This window comes from Scylla paramamosain, chromosome 31, assembly GCF_035594125.1.
Source record: "Scylla paramamosain isolate STU-SP2022 chromosome 31, ASM3559412v1, whole genome shotgun sequence".
Classification (NCBI taxonomy): domain Eukaryota; kingdom Metazoa; phylum Arthropoda; class Malacostraca; order Decapoda; family Portunidae; genus Scylla; species Scylla paramamosain.
Window position 1 is genome coordinate 16,721,500 of NC_087181.1, and position 20,972 is coordinate 16,742,471.

The window sequence follows — 20,972 nt, forward strand, 5'->3', positions numbered from 1 at the left end:
TTTTTATATATATTGTGGCTATTTTGCATAAACACTATTGATAGTATGTCTACATAACTCATTTAGAAAACTCTAATGTACTTTTCGCAACTGAAACCATCAATTCTTTCTTATTTTTCGTTTAGTATGCAAAAAGAAAGTATTAAATTCCCATACCTCAACACGGGAGATCGCAATGTTTTGGGTCTATTTGCTGATCGTAAGGTCCGCCCACAGACTGAATAAGCTTCGCCCACTGGCTTCGCTTGTCTTGATGAGAGCAGATGGAGTTTTGTCACCCCGATGAACAGAGTGGTTTGTTTACGTTTGTTGTTGATACGCATAGTTCAGTAGCCTCTTCTTGCTTGTATTTTAGCTGCATCTCAGGAATCTCAACCATAAAGAAGAAAAATTTTGTGAACATTCACTCTTCCTGCATTTATCTAAGACAGCTTTACTAATTAAGTGCTCCTGGTGGCAGTGACAGAAAGCAGGTGTTTCAGGAAGGTCCAGAGAACACAACATGTAAGTCTTAATATATGTAATATGTGGATGTATGTCACTATGGTAAACCTTATCAATAACATCTTATATACTCTTTTCTCGTCCCTTCCCAGCCTCAACAAACTTGTGGGGCTGGTGGGGAGTTGGGATTTTCGGGTGGAAACGCTAAAATGAGTGGAGTTTGGCCTTGAAGAAAAAAATGTACGGGAAAGTCATTCTTTTTTTTTTATTTTGGGGGCTGGAATACTAAAATATGGGCTTCCAAACTTAACCATACCTTAAGTCTCCCAGCACATGCTGCCACACCCACTGTCCTTCTACTAACCTACCCACGTCTAAAGTGTGTAAATGTTTGTAGATAAAGTATAGATATAACTTAATTTGACATGCAATTTAACATGCACATTTGAAATAGGAGATTGATCTTTACGGTGTTGTACACCACAACTAAGTGCATTATTATAATTGTCACTTTTAATTCTGGAGGATAAATCTCTGATGAAATGTATTAAAACTGTTCATCTTATGAAAAAAGTTTACAAACAGCCTTTCGATTTCCAGGTCAGAATACTGGAAATCCAACCCTCGGAAGTTTTGCGATTTTTGCAAATGTTGGATAGCTGACAACAAGCCGAGCATTGACTTCCACGAGCGGGGGAAGCGGCACAAGGACAATGTACAGAAGCGGTTGGCGGAGATGGGCAGGAAGGGCCAGGAAGACTATGAAGCCAAACTACAAGAGCAGGATTTTCTCAAGAGTATGGAAGAGGTGAGCGTATATTGCAAGCTAATGCTGTACAAAAAAACACGTTCTGTCTACCCATGTCAGTACAAAACGTGTTATCATAATACAGTGGAAAATATTTTACTTTAGGAATTTACAGGACTTTTTAGTGAGGCCCCAAACTTTTAAGTTACAGTATATTGAATTAATCTTTGTTTACCTTTTTCATTGTTTATTATTGCATGAAAAATTATCTCTCATCCATCAGGCTGCTATGAAGGCATACAAGAATGATGTTGAGCAGAATCCAGATATGACAGGAGCAAAAATTAATGAGATAGCAAAGGCAAACAATGCTGAACTTGTAGTGGGAAAGAAGAAAAGTGATGCATCAGACACCACCACCACTTCCACCACGGCCAGCACAGCCACCACTACCTCCAAGCCTGCTGGTGGTGGTGCACCCAAGGTCTGGCACGAGGCCAAGTCTCCTGATGGAACATCTTACTATTGGAACACAGAGTCTGGAGGTGAAGGAAATATTGGAAGTTACTTATTGCATGAAAATTTTGTCTTTATGGAAAACAGGAGAATATAACATTTTCAGTTAGCTGTTGATATATCTTAGATAAGGAAGAAAGAGAATTGTACTTCTCATTAATATGCTGTAACATAGCATTATGTTCATTCTGCCTATTCTTCAGAATCTACATGGGATGTGCCAAAGGATGGTTTCTTGTCAGTAAAGGAACAGGAACGATTAACAGAAAAGACCACCACCACCAATCACACAGCCTCAGCAGACAAGTCATCCCACACCATAAAGAAGAAATCACAGACTACAGTGTCATCAGCACCTATGATGTATGGACCAGCACCAAAGGCTGTAGCATATTCAACCTGGCAGACAGTGAAAATGTGAGTTTTGCCTGAATATTCACTCACTGACTGACTCACTCACTCACTCACTCACTAAGGGTAGTGCAAAAAGCTAGTGGACTTCCATATGACAGTTTCTGTATAAAATATACATGCCATGTCCATATATCATCTCTCTCCACAAATTTGTTCAGAAAGCTCCCTACTGACTCTTCACTAACAACCATGATTATCCAGTCTGTTCTTGTCATCTACCATCCTGTTTTGATAACAAAATTCTGTCTCTTTAAATGTAACTTTATCAAGTGTGATCCTGTTTAGGTATGGATGATTATTAGTTAGCAGCTCTTGTTGTTAGGATTGTGTTTGTTTAGCCATGATCGGTCTTTGTAACTTAGATTACTGCTTTCCTCAGGAGTGACAAGAAGGAAGCGGTTGACCTCCAGCTTCCACAGATTGTGGAAGAAGGTTACTATGCACCTGAGGTGGTGATCAGCAAGCCAGAAGTGTCATTCAAGGAAAAGGTTGTGACACTGTCTGACCAGGGAGAGGAAGGAGGTCAGGGCAGTGTTGGCTTCAAAAAGAGGAAAGCACAACAAGACAGTAGAAAATTTATGAAAAGAAGAAATGATTTGTAATACCGATACATAAGACTTGTGCTTTCAGGATAGTGTTAAGGTATGAAAATTACAAATTAAGGATTTTAATGTAACTAGTGTGATGCCATTTTCTTGAAATTATTCTATATTCTACATCTGACATCTGATCATTCACAATAATACTCTTGGCATAATTTTTTTTAGCTATAGCTGATGGGAATAGACAAATAGATAAGTAGATTGATAGCTAGAAAGAATATGAAGTAATTTCAGTGAAGATGGCCACATGTATTGTGACCACTCCTTGGTGATGGGAAAGTAAAAGCAAGTCATGTATTAGATCAAACCACCATATTGCACACACATATTGGGTGCAGAGACTGACTTGAAGGTTCATCTTTTTGTAAACAAGTTTAGGGTGTTGCTCTCCAAAACTGAAGTGTAGAGCCTCTTCCATGTCGTGGTGACTGATGTATAGAAGATGATCAGGAGAATGTAACTTTGGTATGTGTACGTCTCAAATTGGTGTTATTCTTCATCCTTTTGAAGTAGGTCAGAAGAATAACACCGTTGCCTTAACATTAGGTTATCTGAAGTTTCTGGTTCCTCTTTTTCTCATGCACCCAAGGGACAGTGCTAGAGATTTGGTACTCAGGAATGGGTGAGTCATCATTTCACCTCATCCAATATTTTTTTTTATCCCTTATTATAAGAGGAGGAACACACTGGTTGAGTTTATCTAGTGACAAGACCATACGGATTTGAATAAAACAACTAAATAAAAGATTATTTTATTTCCAACCAAGACCATGATAACTCGACCTTCAGTTTGTTACCATAAATGTGTGTCTTAAGATTTAAGAGAGATAAGGTAACTTCAATCAGATCACAATGCGAGAGTAGACGAGAAGAGACACGACCTGATCTGACTGACCTACTATCCACACCGACAAACAGTTATAATATTTCGTCGGTTTCGAAACTAGATACAATCGATACCCGCTACCTACATAAAAATTGAGTGACGCAATTTTTGAAGGTAGATGGATCAAGAAGAATCCTTTTTATTTCCAACTATTCTTTCATAGATAAGCACGTCTTCATATGGACATTTTTGTTTAATTCCTACGCCATGGGAAAATACATCACTGAATATCTGATCAAGGCGTAACGGCATATCTGTGTTTGACAATATATACGTCTTGTTTAGAACATAAGAAAATAAGGGAAGCTGCAAGAAGACATCAAGCCTACACGTGGTAGTCCCTGTGTTTTGTTTCGGTTATCTGACTTCAATGTGGGGATCTCTGACTACAGTTGGAAATAAAGCACTGTTAAGCACAGTGTTTCCGGGCACGTGAGGTGGACGTGATTTAGAGATGACCTCAGCACCTTGTGAAGGAAGTGCTTGAGCCTTGTTGTCAGGAGAGATAATGATGATGCCAACTACTAATAAAGTCTTGAATAAGATGAGCACATGGTGATCATTCAAAATAAAAGTTATTTCATATGTCACCGTAAACGGAGAGAAAGAGATATATGGAGGCAATGGAATACTGCGCATTACCATACAAACATTTACGTATACCCTGCCATTTATAAGTATTATTATTACGTCACACCTTTTTTCCTCTTATTATGTTGTAGCCTGTGTTAAATAAGCTTATAATTGATGTAAGATAGAATAATTATACGTATTACCACACCAACGAGGGTTATATCAGTAAATATACTCATCCCCCCATCCTCACCCCCCCCTACTTTATACAAACAATGCGGGTAGATCGCACCCTCACCTCATTGATTCATATAAACTAAACCTCGTGTAAAGATTCCTAAATAGTACAATCATACAGTTATAAAGATGCTGTTTTGTGTTAATAAAGGTCGCGTACTGTTGCAAGGAGTGAGTGCGTGACGACGAGTGTGTCTCGCGGCAACAGCTGAGTCAGGTGGGGGCGGGGCTGTGGTCTGAGTGAGTCAGGTCAGTGGCCCTAGGGAGTCTCGTGATCAGAGAGAGGAGAGGTAAGCCCCGTAAGCTACCCAGCCACCCTCACAGCTGCACAAGTCACCACGAGGACAGGCCAGGACAAGTGAGGCCAAGGGTGCTCAACACTTTCCTAGGGTGAGTTATAGGCAGGTAGGCATACACAGGAACCAAGGCAGATACAATGGGTGAAGTTTTCCTGAAGATGAGTACTTTTATTTTGTCTGACTTTGTAATGCGTAGGACACTGGTAATGCGATGTTATTTTCGTCACAAGTGGAATTACTGCGCAGGACTTTGAGACTCCTTAGTTTTAGATCATAGGATTGCATTACTTTGCCCCATGCGACCTCAAGGGAGAGAGATTAGGAAGAAGGACAAAGTGGGATAAAGAGCGTGGCTGGAGAACATTACATTAGACAACACACACACACACACACACACTGCCCATTTCGCGACTTAAAAAGTCATTATCTCTTGCCTGGAGTGTGTGGCAAACCGTGATAGTTTGAGAGTGGAAATCATTAAATAATGGTGTATAGAGATGCATAACCTGCTCAGCGTGGTAACTCTGCAACAGAAGTGCATTACTGGCAACTCATACCGGCAGGCCACGGGCCCAGCCAGCCTGGGACCCCAATTCTCCACCGAGTGCCATACGCTGCCCTGGCGGATCATAGGACTGCATCATTTTGTCGCTTAGAGTATGATAGGACCCACTTACTCTCTCAGCGGTAATTCAAAGTTACAGGACAGAATTTACTTTCCCAGTGTGATGCAAGATAAGACTACATTGTTTTGTCACAGAGAGAATGATTGCACCATATTTACTCTGTTCCACCAATAATTCAGAATTATATGGCAGCATTTATTCTGTTTCACCAGTTCAAAATGATAGGACTGCAGCATTCGGAGTAGCGTCCTGACCACACACACAAAAAAAAAATTAATTAATTATTAATCTTAATACTGTCTCATGAAAATAACTCATGCCTACATATTTTCTGTATTATCACGTGTCAGGTCATAATGCTAGTTACTTGAATGTGAACCTATTACATGTATAGATTTTCTTTTTTGACCACTTTGAGATTATGTCAGAATGATAGATAACTAAATCCCAGATGATGAATACATCTTTGTGATTTATTTATTTTTTTCAGATGTGAAGTGTGGCAAAGTAATTTCTTTACCTTATGTACTTTTTTCTTGTTTTTTAAATGTGAAGTGTGGCAAAGTAATTTCTTTACTTATATATTTTCACTTGTGTTGCACATTTATGTATGCTTCTCATTACTCTTAAACTGCTTGTGGTGGTATTATATAGATTGTTATGTAACTTGAATATATTCAGGATAATTTGTTCTCTACCATGAGCATGTTCTGTAATGCCTTGTGTTTTATTTATTTATTTATTTTTTAGATTATAACTTATATGGATAGAATATTTTAGAGAAAATCGGTCATAAATCACCATTAAATCATTAAATATGTTTATATGCAAAATTTCCTCCTAATTTTTATTTATCTATATTCTCAGGTGCAAACATGGAGGCATGGTTGAAGGTGTTGGTGGGTGTGGTGCTTGTGGTGGGGGCTGCTGCTGACACTCCGGCCAACTGTACCTTTGACGATGTGCGGGGTGACTGGATCCTGTACGAGACGGAGCGCACAGGGGATGCCTCCATCGACTGCGACAACATGGGTCAGTCTGCCTCCAATCCTGCTGAAGTCTTAGTGCCATGAAGAGTATTCACAATTTTTATATCTCAGTACCATGTTATTTTATTTCTCACAATTTCTTATTCCAGTTTAACTATTATTATTATTATTATTATTATTATTATTATTATTATTATTATTATTATTATTATTTTATTTTACATTTTTTTTTGTATGTATGGGAAATTTCTCTTATTTCATTTGAATGTGCTAAAAAATGTTATACTTTTGTAGGGAGAGATGTTATGCCTGTAAAGATATTTAGAGATTTATTATATGTATACAATAATTTGTCAAGGAATTGTGTAGGAAAAATAAATTCCAGAGAACGCATTTTAGGAATAAAAAAGTGAAGAATGTAGCTATGCTGTGGGACAAGATCAATAGAATGGCAGAATTTGCATTTAAAGTGATATTGCTAATATTTAGAATGGATGAGAAATATGCTGAAGTAGTATTTGATATTTTTTTTTTATTGTTGAGTCATAAAAAATGTCTTTGCATGCCAGGCCCCATCATGCACAAGAAGACTGTGAGCCTGATGTACCCAAGTGTGGCAGTGGATGAGTTTGGAAACCGAGGCTTCTGGACCATGATCTACAACCAGGGCTTTGAGATCAGGGTGTCGGGACGCTCCTATTTTGCTTTCTCTCTCTATGAAAAGGTGTGTGAGTATAATATAAAAAAAACAGCTTCCAAAAAAAAGGTGAACATTATTATATCTGTGATAGTTCAGTTTGCCGGAGAGGAAGAGTAAGATTGATAATATTGAAGATAGACTTTAGAATTTTTAAAAAAGTAGGAGAGAAGGATTTCCAGAGATTTTCTCCACACTTCATTAATGTTACACAACCTTACCTGGTTTATACCTGAGTGCTACTTTTCCACTGAATGATCCCAGCTTGAGGTTCATGTCCCAGATCCACAAGCTGGCAGCCACACCTTAATTTAATTTGAGTATAGCTTTGTATTGCATTTCACAAACCTAATTCATATTACAAGAATGTGGTTAGAAATAATAAAATATTCTGCATATAACTGATACTGAAGTTATTGCAACTATAATTGTATCTAAAATATGCAAAGTTGATAATACCAAATCCAAAATACCAAATGCAAAATAGAAGAAATACTCCATTATAATAATTGTTATTGAATTTGGGTTGTTCTTCAAAATGTTAAGGTGGTAATTTCACCAGCACACATTTCACAACAGAGTGGCAAGACAGTGATCTCCAAATGTGACAAGACTTTGACTGGCTGGTCAAGGGACGTCACTGTCAGGAACTGGGCGTGTTATCGTGCCCAGAAGAAGACCGCTGTGCCTCCCAAGACCCACACCCTCGCCTCCACAAACCAGGTCAGCACTGAGGCCGTTTCATTTTGGAACCTTTTCTCCCAATTACTGATATATGTATGTTCTTATGCATGATTCAGAACAATGAGGTGATGAATTGTGGCCTGACATGTGCTAAACATAAAAATATGTTCTTCCCTTGTGGTCAAGATGTATCTGCTCCAGGCTGATGTAAATGTCAGGGTCAGATGTCTTATGTCACAGGTTGGGATAGGCAGAGGGGACTTTTTTATGAATGACATATGTTCCTGAAAATCATTCATTGACATGTAAATTGGTATAGACTTTGAACGTCTTCTGTTTGATGCACTTCAGTATTTTTGCTATTTTTTCGTACTTTTTACATAAATACAAATCCTGCTTTTGTAATTCATAACAAAAGATATTATTTAATTCACGGCTCTAAATATTTGCAGATAAAACATTCATAAGTTACGGATCTGTCCAGTAGTGACGGAGCACTTGAGGCATCACAGCCGACAGTGTGGCTCTGCTGCCTTGGTTATCCTGATTTTTCTCAGACACCCTATTTTATGAATTTAAGACGTATACCTTTGCTTGGAATAAATTATGTTATGGAAATAAATGACATTAACATGAATTTATCTTCCTCAGGACAACAATCTGTACCGATACAACAGGGACTTTGTGAACAGCATCAATGCCAAGCAGAACAGTTGGGTGGCAGGTGTTTACCCAGAATATGAGAGGATGACCCTGGGAGACCACTTGAGGAGGGCTGGCGGCAGAGTGTGAGTTGACTTCTGGTTAGAATTGCTGCTTGATCTTTCAGACATGATATATACTTTGAAAAGCAAGCCAATGTATAATTGTAAGCTGGGCTATTGGGGATTTATATTGTGCCTGAAAAGCTTATCAGATATCAATGTTCCTCTTATTTGATCCAGCTGTATTTTATAGTTTATCATTTTCCTTCACAAAACAAGTATAGCTTCAGTGTTTCCAAGTGGTAGGAGTGATAATAGTTCCCTCTGTGGTAGGGAGGTGTGATTTGACCACACTCTGTATATATAGAAGGTGAGTGAAAGGAAGAGAGCAAAGGGTCTCCCCACAATGAGACAAAACATGGTGTCTTGTCTGGACTGCCTCCTGTTAAGGGGATCTTAGCCTGGTACATAGATATGAGTAGTAGTTCTTGTTGGTGTCACTGCTGTTGTATAGACATCTGTGCTGAGAGGAGTCTGTTTCATCACCAGATCAACAATGATGGTTGGAGCGCGTGCTGCCCCATCCACCTTCTTCAGCCGCATCCGCTCTGCTGCAACACCTGAGACCTGGGACTGGCGCTCTGTGGAGGGCGTTAACTTTGTGTCTCCTGTCAGGTAGGTGTAACGCATCAACTCTCTCTCTCTCTCTCTCTCTGTCTCTGTCTCTGCTAACATGAAATTTCTTCTCTTATTTTTCTGTGGTTTGCTATGTTATATCTAAGTTCCTGAGGTGTAGTACGGTGGTCTACGATACTAACCTTTTCCTCCAGGGGCTGATGGGGCTAAGAAATTGAATGACATTTGTATTGAGTTTGTGGTGCTTTGTCTGGGCCACACCTTATGGGATGCTAGCTTGATATATAGATAGATTTTTTTTCTCTTAACAGGAACCAGGGCAATTGTGGATCTTGCTATGCCTTTGCCTCCATGGCCGGCCTGGAAGCGCGCATGAGGATCCTCACCAACAACACAGATACTCCTGTCTTTTCCCCTCAGGACATTGTGGGCTGCTCCAAGCTGTCCCAGGGCTGTGAGGGAGGATTTCCATACCTCATAGCTGGAAGGTAAACAAAGGGAGATATAATTACACATGCCATACCCTCCAGTGACTTTAGGCTTGTGGAGATTCAAAAGGTGGACTGTTTTGTTCATAGTCTAATTTTGTTTGGTGTGTGGTTGCAGATATGCCCAAGATGTGGGTGTGGTGCTGGAGCAGTGTTCTCCCTACGAGGGCAAGGATGATGTGTGCCGCACCAAAACTCAGTGTGCCCGTCACTACACGGCTTACTATAGATATGTTGGAGGTGAGTATTTAAAGGAAAAAATGACTTAACATGGGTATTAGCTTGTTCATCAGCTGTCTCTGTAAGATTGACTCTTCTACTTGCTATAAAGGGAAGGAATGGTATTATGGTCTATGATGTTGTTATTTATCAATTACTATACCAGTGCACTCAAATGAAACAAATGCTATGAAGTGCAGGAAATTTTAATCTCATTCTTCCTGTTCCTTTTCTTACATAATAACTATCACCAACAGGATACTTTGGTGGGTGCAATGAGGAGGAAATGAAGCTGGCACTGGTGAAGGGAGGGCCGCTGGTGGTGGGTCTGGAGGTGTACAATGACTTCCTTCACTACAAGGGGGGCGTGTACCACCACACTGGTCTCATGGACCGCTTCAACCCCCTGGAGGTGAGTCGGCAGCGTAGTGGCAGGATGATGGGAAGGATTACATAATTTTTAACTTGATACAATTGTTACAGTTGTTGACTGACAGTTCATTCTCTGTTTGTGATGTGGAATCCTCACTCTTTGCAACATATGTTTTGGCTTGATCATAATCTTATATCCTTAGACAGTCGACAGACTTTCCTAGATTTGAGAGGTTGAGTCCAAGCTACTTTTTTTAGATTTTTATTTATTTTATTTATTTTTTATTATTATTATTATTATTATTATTATATTTATTTATTTATTTTTTTTTTTTTATGGTGATAATGCTTCCTTATCCCTTTGGTGCTGCTGACCAGTGTTGAGATTTGAACACCTCATGTCTCCTAGTAATATGTTAGTGTCTGATGCACCTGACAAATTTTAAGATTTTAACACTTTAATACAATAACAATCATGCCTCATGCAGCTGACAAATGTTGAGATCTTAATGATGTGTTCCTGTGTGGTACAGCTGACCAACCATGCGGTGCTGCTGGTGGGGTATGGGGAGGATGCACTCACCGGTGAGAAGTATTGGACTGTCAAGAACTCCTGGGGTGAGGACTGGGGCGAGGGAGGCTACTTCAGGATCCTCCGTGGCCAGGATGAGTGTGCTATCGAGTCCATGGCCGTGGAGGTTGTGCCTATTCCTTAAATGGTACTAGTCATGTTTTTTTTTGATTGGGCAGGATGAGGTTCAGGAATGTCTTAAGTAAAACTAGAGTATAATCGAAGGTTTTTTATCTTGCACAGTGCTCCAGTGACTCCATCATCATCCTTTCCTATTTTTTATCTTTTCTGTGTCTCTTATGCCAGATTTCCACTTGGCCAGATGTGGATCGTATTACAAGTTATTTTTGCATTGCTGTTCAGTCCATTTTATATGAAGATCTTCAGTTATCAGTATTACTTCCTGCTTTTGTTTTCTGTTGTCTCCTTTCATGTCAAAGTCTCTTATAATACTGCAATATCCACTTTTCAAGCTGCTGTCTCCTCTTTGTCACTATTCTCAACTGGGAGGTAGTATGACTTATTCAAAGGCCTTCCCAACACTGTATGAAGGAGGCTGGCTGTCATTAGGTGCTGGCCTATCCTTGGTTGTGGTTCTCTTCTTGGCTGGGTGTCTGCTGCACCACAGGGATCATGAGCTGTTGCAGAGTTGATTACTGATTTTGAGAGATGGTCAGTCTTATTTGCTACTGTCCATCATGTTACTTGGACCACTTTGTGATGTATGGTATTTAGTTGTATCCCTTTTGACTTATGATAATAGACATGTATAGATTTCTTTAGCCCAAACTGAAGACTGTAAATTATGGTGTGTTCTTACCAGTTAATATATGCTGGTGTTCAAGACTGGAAAGCTTATATCAATTAAGGGCATTACTTAGCTTTTTATGGTGGTTAAATATATATCTACACTCCCTTATTTGTGCTGCCATATTGACTTACATGTGTTTTCAAAGCATTTACAGTGTTCATCTGATAATCTTGTGCTGTGACCAGAAAGTGTTTGTTGAGCTGGTACTCCTGTGGTGTCTTGGTAACATTTATTCAGCTGGTACTCCTTGATGGCATAGAAGCATTTACTCAGTGCTACTTATGGCATGGAAACATTTATTTAACTCATGCTTTGTGTTGTGGGATGTGAGCATTTATTCACCTGATGCTGTCAATGTTCTCAGTATTACAAGTTATTTTTGCATTGCTGTTCTTAGCCAATTGATGCTGTTGTTACTGTATTGAATTGCTTTCCTGTTCCTGACTCTTTGTGGTGGTTTTGTGGTAATTCTGCAGAGGAATACTCAGTACTGCTATATTTTTAGTGTTTACGGACAAGAGTTGTGATAAAAATGATAAATACATTTTCTCGTATGACTGGTGTGTTTTCTTCAGTACCTGAGGAAAGCGGGAAAGGAAACGGAACAATATGATAGTGATGCAAGAGATACAGGCTCGTGGAAGTAATGCTAGATGACGAGGGGAGCTGCATGGGCCAAGGTTACTGGCGAGGATGATAATTACGATAATTACTCCCAGTGAGGTCTAAAGCACTGTTCAGGGGGTGCTGTGAACTTATCATTAAACCTAGCTGTGACCTCACTGAACGTTTCCCTTTGTGTCTCACAACACAAGGGGGCAGTCACAGCCTGCCCTCTAAAGACAACTCTCTTCCTCCACACAAAACTACAAGCACCTAATAACACACACACCCTTCACTCAAAAATTTTAAAATCATCATGGCGACTCCTACACCAGCCTCGGAGTCCCCATCTGGGGAGGGGACCATAAATGTCCCCAGGTCGGGCTGCCTTTCTGTCGACGACCCTAAGTGTCTTGACACCCCCCTCAACTTTTTCTTCATTAACTTCTGCAACATTCGCGGTCTAAGATCTAATTTTCAATCTGTAGAACACCACCTCTCCTCTTCTGAACCTCATCTTTTTCCTCACTGAAACTCAGGTGTCTGAGGCAACTGACAGTAGCCCCTTTTGTTCCCTCCTACTTTCTCTATCCTCATTTTCGATCCAAAGCTGGAGGCTGCGTTTATGTGCGCAATAACTTAACCTGCTCTCGTGCCCACGCTCTTGAATCTTGCGAGTTACTTGGTTACCTTGTACAGGGATAAGTTCAGGGACATATTGTAATGTCATGGATCAATGCCAAGGCTCCTATTAAGTACTTTGCGTAGATAGTTTCTAATTTAAACCATGGCTAGCAATGGTTTTGGCATATTGAATTACAAAGAATGTATTGCAGGCATTAAAATTTTATGAAAAAAAAATTACGCAAGATTGAATTTCTCAAAAGAAGGAAACCAAACTACAAATGTAAGAAAATAGAAAACTCAGGTTTCATAAGAATAGGAAGTTCAACGAGATCAACGTAATGCCTATCTTGAACATTTATAACAAAATAGAACCAAATCACTAGTTACATCAGCCGGCTGTAAATCTCTAAGCTAATATTGACTCAGGGACTGTCGGTAATATACACTTGTCTGACTAAAAAGAGGAAAAAATCTGAAAAAAGTAATAAAGTAGTAAAAATTTTAATATAAATAAACTCATAATTATTATTTACTGTATACTCTATTTAAGTCTAGTCGTATATAATAAGAGCTGAGTTAGTAAGTGAAGACTGTCCTGGTGTCTTGTTTACATGTCCGCGTGAGTCTTTACATCACACGCCGCCCGCCGAGACCTGCCCCTCACCACCGCCCTCACCGCTGCCCGCCTTCACCACACCTGCAGGTAACGAGGCCTGGAGTGCTGTGGGGCGCCGTGGCATTGATACTACTTACTATCTGACCATTGCCTGTTAGGACGTGAGTCGCGGCTAGTCGTTTCTGGAAAGGAATTTTGTTACTTTCCAGAAATTTGAGGTTGTTTGACTGCCATATTTTCCACCGTTGTGCTTGTTTGCATGTCACCCATAAATACAGTTACAGTGATGTGATCTGTCATGATAAAATTTTGATTTGCTTGACCGGTGTTATTTCAGTGCACGGCATTCCCCAGATACGAAATTCTTGCCCTTTACTGCCTACATCTCGCCATTACGAGCGTTTTATTGGCTGAACCACGTCGGTGACTTAAAAATGAATAAATGTATTGCAGGATTTTGAATGTTTAGTTTGGGCAGGGACTGGTATTTAGCGTTATAAGGTAGGTGTAAGGCCAGATAGGTTTGTTAGGTCAGGTTTTTACTTCATTGCACAATACCCTGTACTGTTTGACTTCAGGGTGCTTTGTGGCAGTTAGGGGAGTTTGTGTGGCAGCTTTGGATGTTATGTAACAGAGTCCAGGTGAGGCTGTGTGAGGGGCAGACCTGACCTGCTGCTGTTGCTGGCTGGTGAAGGTGCTGTTAGAGGCTTCAGTATTGTGAATTCAGACATGGGAGGAATATATTGTAAGAAGCTACAGCACATCCTTTAGTTATGGATTTTTATATCTTATGTAATTACTCTTATGACAACATTTTACTCTGTTTATAAAGCATTGTGTGATTTCCAATTAAATCTTTACTTTGAATCAATTTATTTCTTTTCAGACATGCATCAGTTAACTTATTTATTTACTTAAGAATTATTCAATATATTTCAGAGACCTCCGTTGCTGAGTCATGGCGGACAAGTTGAATGACCTGCTGGGGCGGCTGGGCAAGGGTCCCCGGGGCATGGGCACCGGCCTCAAGCTGCTGGCGATGGCTGGTGCTGCCGCCTATGGCATCTCTCAGTCCATGTACACAGGTGGGGAGCAGCAGCAGGGAAACCAAGTGTTGGGAAGGCACACATGATTCGTTCACAATGTTCTGCTAAAGATTTCAAGCTCCTGCATGCTGATGTAACTTTCATCTACATGTCTGTGACTTCTGTCTCTCATAGCTTTGTTTGTACTGACCTGAGGTGCTCGTTCACCAAATGAATCAATAATGTATTAGTTCAGTCACTCATAAATAGAGTCAATGAGGCACACATTATAAGTCTATTTCTTATTTTTATTTATTTATTTTTAGCTGCTTACTCATTAAAGTCACTGGCAAGGATAGTCATTGAATCATAATAAGTATTCACTTGACTTGTCCTGAGATATTCAGCACCAAATGACTTTACATCTATAGCCTTTTTATATTAAGATTTACTACTACTACTACTACTACTACTACTACTATCTCAGGCAGTAGATCATACCTCAGCTGAATGGTAGAAGCAGCAGCAGTAGCATCAGTAGTAGTAACAATAATACAGGGGACACCCAGTCATCACCACCATTACCTTCCCTCACAGTGGATGGTGGTCACCGTGCCATCATCTTCAGCCGCATCGGTGGCATCCAGTCAGACATCTACTCTGAGGGTCTTCACTTCAGGGTTCCTTGGTTCCAGTATCCTGTTATCTATGACATCAGGTAAGTCTGCCTCCTTCTCCTCCTCCTCCTCCTCCTCCTCCTCCTCCTCCTCCTCCTCCTCCTCCTCCTCCTCCTCCTCCTCCTCCTCCTCTGCTGTCTCTCTCATGTGTTGGGTTGGTAAAGAAAGTTATTGTCCCTTGTTTTTTCTTGATTTATTTTTATTTTCACTTTTTTTTTACTTTTTTCTTGTTTTTGTTAGCATTGTTTTCATCCTGTTCTATTTTTGTTCTTGTTTTTGTTCTTATTGTTCTTGTTCTTTTTTGTCTTGTTCTTCTTGTTCGTGTTCTTCTTAATTTCTTTGGCTGGATTTTCATCTCTGTTTTTAGATGCCCTTTGCTTTTTGTTCTTTTCCATTTTTTTGTATATCTTCTGTTTTCTTTTAATTTTCCTCCATTCTCATCATTATCCCCACTCATAACATTTCTCCTCATTCTTTTTCACTCCCACTGTCACCACACATTGTTCTGTTCCTTAGCTATTTCTCCTCCCTCTTCATCATTGCACATTTCTCTGTATTCTTTCTGTACCCAATCCTCTTCCTTCACCACTACCACACATTTCTCTGTATTCCCTCCTCTCCCAGTCTTCCTTACCATTATTGCCCCAACCATAACATAGTCACACTTTTCCACATTCTCTCCCTACCATGTTATCCTCCCATATATTACCACCACACATTTTTCCTCCTTGATGTTACGGGGAAATGCATGCACTTTTCCAGGGCCCGGCCGAGGAAGATTACCTCCCCCACCGGTAGCAAAGACCTGCAGATGGTGAATATTTCCCTGAGAGTGCTGTCCAGACCTATTAGCAGCTCCATCCCCATCATACACCAGACACTCGGCCTGGACTTTGACGAGAAGGTGAGTTGGAAAGTTGGTCTGGTGAGCTTGATAATGTCTTGCAGTTTGTTCTGGTGTTCAGTGTTTGACTACTGGTTTGTTTAAGCTGTGAGGAGGGTGTATGTTGGATGTGCTATGTGGGTTTTTACTGTCATTATTGTTATTATTATTGTTTTTGTTATTATTGCTACTATTATTGTTATTATTGTTACTATTATTATTATTATTGTTGTTGTTGTTGTTTATGATTTATACTCTGTTTATGCTTCATACCTTTGATAATGGCATTTTTTTATGTTCTTGCCATGTATCTAATGAAATTTATTGAGGATTTTCCCCTTCGGATGATTTATCTCCTTGTCTAAATAGATACAGCTCTACCTTCTGTGTTTCCTTTTATAGTGTCCATTGGCTTTATAAGTGTACATGAAATCCTACAAAGAGTCTCTGTCCACTCTTAACGCATTGCTGAGGGGACAGTCACGAAGGTTGCTCTGTGTTGCAGGTGCTGCCATCAATCATCAATGAGGTGCTGAAGTCAGTGGTGGCAAAGTTCAACGCTGCCCAGCTGATCACCATGAGACAGGAGGTGGGTCAGCTTGGGAGTGTTCATGTAATACTCACAACATTATTTTTAACTCACAGCTTGAGTGCAGAAGGTCACTTATTTCCTGACCATAACTGTACTGTGTTGGAGGTTGGCTGTGTGTAGAAGTTTGTGTTACCAAATTTTAAATGTCTTTGTTTTCATATAATGCTTTTATTCAATTTAGTCTTATTTCATTTAGTTTTTAATAGTTTTTGCTTACTGTTTTAATTAATGGTGCCTTATGATCCTGTAGTTGTGATGCCTTAAAGCTGTTAATCAAATTGTCAGTCATTAACACTCAGAATGTGTTGGCTGTTTTATTTAACCTGAGATTACGTAATTTTTACTAAGTTTCATGGGTGTTGCCTCAAGATCAATGAGTTGTGTGTTGTGTCTTATAAAATTCTTGGCCTGAAAGCATTTAGTTTTGCACAGTTTTAAGTTGAAATGTATGAACTTCATAATTCGAAGGAGTCACCAGATTTTAATGGTTAATGAAACACACCATCCACTGCATCATTCCAGGTGTCCCTGATGATCCGCCGCGACCTCACCCAGCGGGCGGAGGACTTCAACATCATCCTGGATGACGTGTCCATCACCGAGCTGAGCTTTGGCCGGGAATACACCTCGGCTGTGGAGTCCAAGCAGGTGTGTGGTGCACCAGACTGCCTTCAGCTGTCTCTCTTGTCTGTGTGAAAGGGAACAAGAATCTAGGAATGACTTGTGCTTATTAAGAAATATTTAAGAGTTGAAATATCAAACACCTGCTAGCACTTGTTGATTTGGAAATTAATTTAATGTCTTTAAAATTCTGTGAAGATTTTATAGAGTTTTGTTCCTAGATATGAATTCTGTGTATAAATCAGGACAGGACAAAATATTAAGTTTTTCAGTCACTTATTGATATAAAAATGTCTAAATATTTTCAGTTTAATGAATTTTATATATTTGTTTTCTTTTGCATATTTTTACTTATAAATATAGATTGTGCTCTTGTAAATCATGACAGGAAAAAGTTATTACATTTGTAGCTTGAAAATGTGTAAATCAAGCATTTTTTTACACTGAATCACTTGTATGTGTGTGTGTTTATGTATCGCGTGGTGTGTGTGGAGTGTTGGGTGGTGCCTGACGAACCATTGGCGTGGCATTGCAGGTGGCACAGCAGGAGGCGCAGCGGGCGTCCTTCGTGGTGGAGCGAGCCCGGCAGGAGAGGCAGCAGAAGATTGTGCAGGCTGAGGGTGAAGCTGAGGCAGCCACTCTTATATCCTTTGACCTGCATATCATCATATATTTTGCTCTTTTATGGCTCCTTTATTTCATGTTATTTATATATCTATTTACTCATCTATTTATTGAGTTATTTATGTACCTATTGTATGTATGTATTTATTCTAATTTTTCTTGTTATGTGTGTGTGTTAGTGAAGAGTGAGGATGTTTTACATATTAGGTCATATGTGTTATCATACAACTTTTACTACTTGTGTCTTTCTTTCATCTGGTTTTCCTAAGATCTCTATACATTTTACATCGTTCAGCTCAATTGCTCTAGTTTTCCAATACTTATACTCACTTTAGATTCAGTTGTATAAGTTCTTATTTGTTTTTTGTTTTTTTCAGCTCAATTCTTCTGGATATTAATATGTCTAGACTCTATCGGTTTTAAATACATGTTTTATTTACTCTTCACAAAAAAATCATATCACTTTAACTTTCTATATTGATTTTACTACCTATGTTTTTTCTGCTCTGCTCAGTGATGCTTTTTCTATCCATATTTCTTAGGTCTATTCAGTAACACTTTTACAACATTCAAATATTCACTTGACATTGCTGCAGAGTTACGTTAAAAGCCTCCATTTCGCAGGATTGTTAATTATATCCTTGCTCCTGTTGTGTCCTCTCCTTAACTCCTCAGCACCTTGGGAAAGCCCTCACCCTCAACCCAGGCTACCTCAAGCTGCGCAAGATCAAGGCTGCTGTCAACATCGGCAAGACAGTAAGTATTGCATTCCTTAGTTTTGACTTCTACATTGCCTCTGTTGAAGGAGTACTGGTCTTTGCATGGCTGGGTAGTATTGGAGTATATTCTCTAGCACTTCAGCCCCATGTTCACTTTTGGCAGATATCAGTGGAAGGTAATGGCATTTTTAACTCTTTCACTGATATTTGGCACATCTTTCCTTGGTCAGTAACTCTCTGAGACATTTCCTCTTGAGGAAATGTCTCAGTCTGCATTAAGCAGACTAGAAAATGCAAAATCTATTCTTTAACTCTTCTTTCTTTTATGTGCTTATAATAATTCAATATATTGTTCTTAGTGCTGTGAATTGTTCCTTATTGTAGTGAAAGGGTTAAGGATATTTTAATTATTTCAGTTATATTTTAACAAAGATTCTATATCATTGTTTGGAAAAGCACCATGATGAAGCCAACTAATCATGTCTGTGCCTCTTGAAAGTAATTCTAATAAAAAGAATGTCTTTTAAGAATATGGGCCTTTGTTCTATGAGTGTTGTACTTGTTGTCACACTTAGAATATTGTTACCTCATGAAAACACTGTGCATCTCTTGAAAACATTGCTTTCAGATAATCTTGAGAACAGTTTGAGGGGCTTTGTTGTTGTTGTTGTTGTTGTTGTTGTATTTATTCTTGTTCTTGTTCTTGTTGGTGTTTTGTTCTTTAATAATTTTTAAAGCTATTCTTTTGTTCTCTTTTTTTTTATCCCATATTGTATTCTTTCCTTCATTATACATCTTTTTATTTATTTACTTATTTCCTGCCTTTGGTCATTCCCTAATACTTACACACACACAAAAAAAAAAGATATTGGAGGAACACCCCTAACACATCCCTCCCACAGATCTCTCAGGCACAGAACCGAGTGTACCTGGGAGCCGACACCCTCATGCTGAACATCAACGACTTGGCCTTCGATGCCAACACCACCAAGCTCAAGCCCACCAAGTAAGAGAGGCAGCAGGGGGGACAACACACAGAGAGGAGGCAACCTTGTGCTTCCCTGTGCTTCCTGGCCGCACCGACTGGCGTTAGGTTATGGCAGGTGGTTGACTTGGTATCTTGTTTACATTCTCTGGGGTCTGTTGCCTATGATGGTCAAGTGGCCACGTTGGGTCAGTTCTGTATAATTCGTGCCACTGTCGGCGTTGTGGCCATTCATATAGTTGGTTACTTTGTCTTTGGGTATTATTAGTGTTCAGCTATCCACCATTTATCTACTTTATTTACTTATTTTTTTTCAGTGGCTAGCAGAATTTTTAGTATATTCTGATTTTTCTACTACATGTTTATTAATTTCTGTAATATTCCAGTGTTTATTAGAGATACTTTAGAGGCATTGTACAGTACTGATGTGTGGTCAATGAACTGTAAATAGAGTTTTGTTGGAGTTTTACTGATCATTGCAAGATGAGTCTCTGCAGGTGACTGGTGAATATATAGCTCAGATTTAGCTAGCTGTGTTGTGGGTGTTATTGATGATGATGATGATGATGATGATGCTGTAGTTGTTGTTGGTGTAGTTTGGGTGCATGTTTTATGAAATTATAAAAAAAGTGCTGAAAATATCTTAATGATGAACTATATGCAAAAAATGGAAAAATTATATAGTCCTTATGGAAATAACACAAAAACATCGTGCAATTACCCATGTGTTTATTAATTAATTGATTAATTAATTAATTAATTCTTTCATTCATTCATTCATTCATTTTCTTTATATCACAAAGACGTGCAAAAAAAAAAAAAATTAAGAAATCGATCAAAACTTTAAATCACAATTCAGTTTTTTCTGGAATAAAAACAAGAAAGAAAGAAAAATACTACATAATGATAAAATAATCGAAAAGTGTAGGTAGGGCAAATATTGTTATGCACTTGAGGAATAACTACAGTAATGCTAAAGGAAAAGAGTGAGAGGTGAAAGGAGTGCAATGATAAGTGTGTACCCGACTCTGCTGTGCTGGGGTGGGGAGGGATGAGCTTAAGCTTGACGTGGTGCATTTCCTGGGAGCGCTGAGTGGTGGTGGTGGTGGTGGTGGCGGCGGCGGTGACGCGAAGAGCTGGTGACGTCAGTAAAGAAGCAAGAGAGAGAGAGAGACATTCGAAGAAGTCTACTAGGAGATTATGCAGCGGTCTATTAGTGGGAAAGAGAAAAAAAAAATGAAAGAAAAAAGAAGACCTAGTAATTACATCAGCTTATGAAAAAAGAAAAAAAAAAAAGAAAAAAAACACCAATAATAGCAACCTACCAAAAAAGATAGTAAAGAATAACTTACGGAAAAATATGTACTAGTATTATATGGAGAGAGAGAGAGAGAGAGAGAGAGAAATTCCCTCAACCCTATTTACATGCAAACGAAAAAAAAAAAAAAATAGAACAAAGACTTATAACAACACTAGAGAGAAAA

At 39.1% G+C, this 20,972-nt stretch overlaps 3 protein-coding genes across 13 annotated transcripts in view; all 3 read left to right on the forward strand.

Moving 5' to 3' along the window:
• LOC135088736 (WW domain-binding protein 4-like) overlaps positions 1-3,469 on the forward strand; it is a 4,664-nt gene extending 1,195 nt beyond the window's left edge. For 2 of the 5 annotated variants that reach the window (XM_063983720.1, XM_063983719.1), the window contains exons 2-5: positions 1,045-1,252; positions 1,476-1,737; positions 1,912-2,125; positions 2,502-3,469. In XM_063983720.1, the coding sequence (XP_063839790.1) occupies positions 1,181-1,252; positions 1,476-1,737; positions 1,912-2,125; positions 2,502-2,724 (771 nt within the window). In that variant the 5' untranslated portion in view covers positions 1,045-1,180 and the 3' untranslated portion in view covers positions 2,725-3,469. Of the gene's footprint in view, positions 1-163; positions 295-460; positions 505-614; positions 685-1,044; positions 1,253-1,475; positions 1,738-1,911; positions 2,126-2,501 lie in introns of those variants that run through there. The other 3 variants (XM_063983717.1, XM_063983721.1, XM_063983718.1) reach the window with 3 other exon arrangements.
• Positions 3,470-4,583: 1,114 nt separating this feature from the next.
• LOC135088734 (dipeptidyl peptidase 1-like) lies at positions 4,584-12,073 on the forward strand. Of its 6 annotated transcripts, none has more exons than XM_063983712.1 (10): positions 4,584-4,810; positions 6,213-6,377; positions 6,904-7,058; positions 7,611-7,754; positions 8,367-8,503; positions 8,969-9,094; positions 9,367-9,543; positions 9,662-9,783; positions 10,020-10,174; positions 10,668-12,073. In XM_063983712.1, the coding sequence occupies exons 2-10, from the start codon at positions 6,221-6,223 to the stop codon at positions 10,848-10,850; spliced, it is 1,356 nt and encodes a 451-aa protein (XP_063839782.1). In that variant the 5' UTR covers positions 4,584-4,810; positions 6,213-6,220; the 3' UTR covers positions 10,851-12,073. The 6 variants fall into 6 exon arrangements, with proteins under 6 accessions (XP_063839782.1, XP_063839786.1, XP_063839785.1 ...); XM_063983716.1 differs by having other exon boundaries at positions 4,597-4,669; XM_063983715.1 differs by having other exon boundaries at positions 4,608-4,710.
• Positions 12,074-13,131: 1,058 nt separating this feature from the next.
• On the forward strand, positions 13,132-19,944 carry LOC135088738 (prohibitin-2-like). Of its 2 annotated transcripts, none has more exons than XM_063983723.1 (9): positions 13,132-13,449; positions 14,302-14,447; positions 14,985-15,105; positions 15,827-15,968; positions 16,453-16,536; positions 17,062-17,187; positions 17,696-17,803; positions 18,463-18,540; positions 19,406-19,944. In XM_063983723.1, exons 2-9 carry the CDS (start codon positions 14,321-14,323, stop codon positions 19,511-19,513), a joined length of 894 nt encoding a protein of 297 aa, XP_063839793.1. In that variant the 5' UTR covers positions 13,132-13,449; positions 14,302-14,320; the 3' UTR covers positions 19,514-19,944. The 2 variants fall into 2 exon arrangements, with proteins under 2 accessions (XP_063839793.1, XP_063839794.1); XM_063983724.1 differs by having other exon boundaries at positions 13,354-13,523.
• Positions 19,945-20,972: the final 1,028 nt, after the last annotated feature.

Excerpts from the sequence above, each read along its gene's own strand:
- LOC135088734 (XM_063983711.1), top strand. The coding sequence starts at position 5,379 with ATGATAGGACCCACTTACTCTCTCAGCG. Across the intron at positions 7,755-8,366 it reads CCCTCGCCTCCACAAACCAG|GACAACAATCTGTACCGATA; the intron begins GTCAGCACTGAG and ends TATCTTCCTCAG. Across the intron at positions 9,095-9,366 it reads AACTTTGTGTCTCCTGTCAG|GAACCAGGGCAATTGTGGAT; the intron begins GTAGGTGTAACG and ends TTCTCTTAACAG.
- LOC135088738 (XM_063983723.1), top strand. The coding sequence starts at position 14,321 with ATGGCGGACAAGTTGAATGACCTGCTGGGGCGGCTGGGCAAGGGTCCC. Across the intron at positions 15,106-15,826 it reads CCTGTTATCTATGACATCAG|GGCCCGGCCGAGGAAGATTA; the intron begins GTAAGTCTGCCT and ends GCACTTTTCCAG. Across the intron at positions 16,537-17,061 it reads TGATCACCATGAGACAGGAG|GTGTCCCTGATGATCCGCCG; the intron begins GTGGGTCAGCTT and ends GCATCATTCCAG.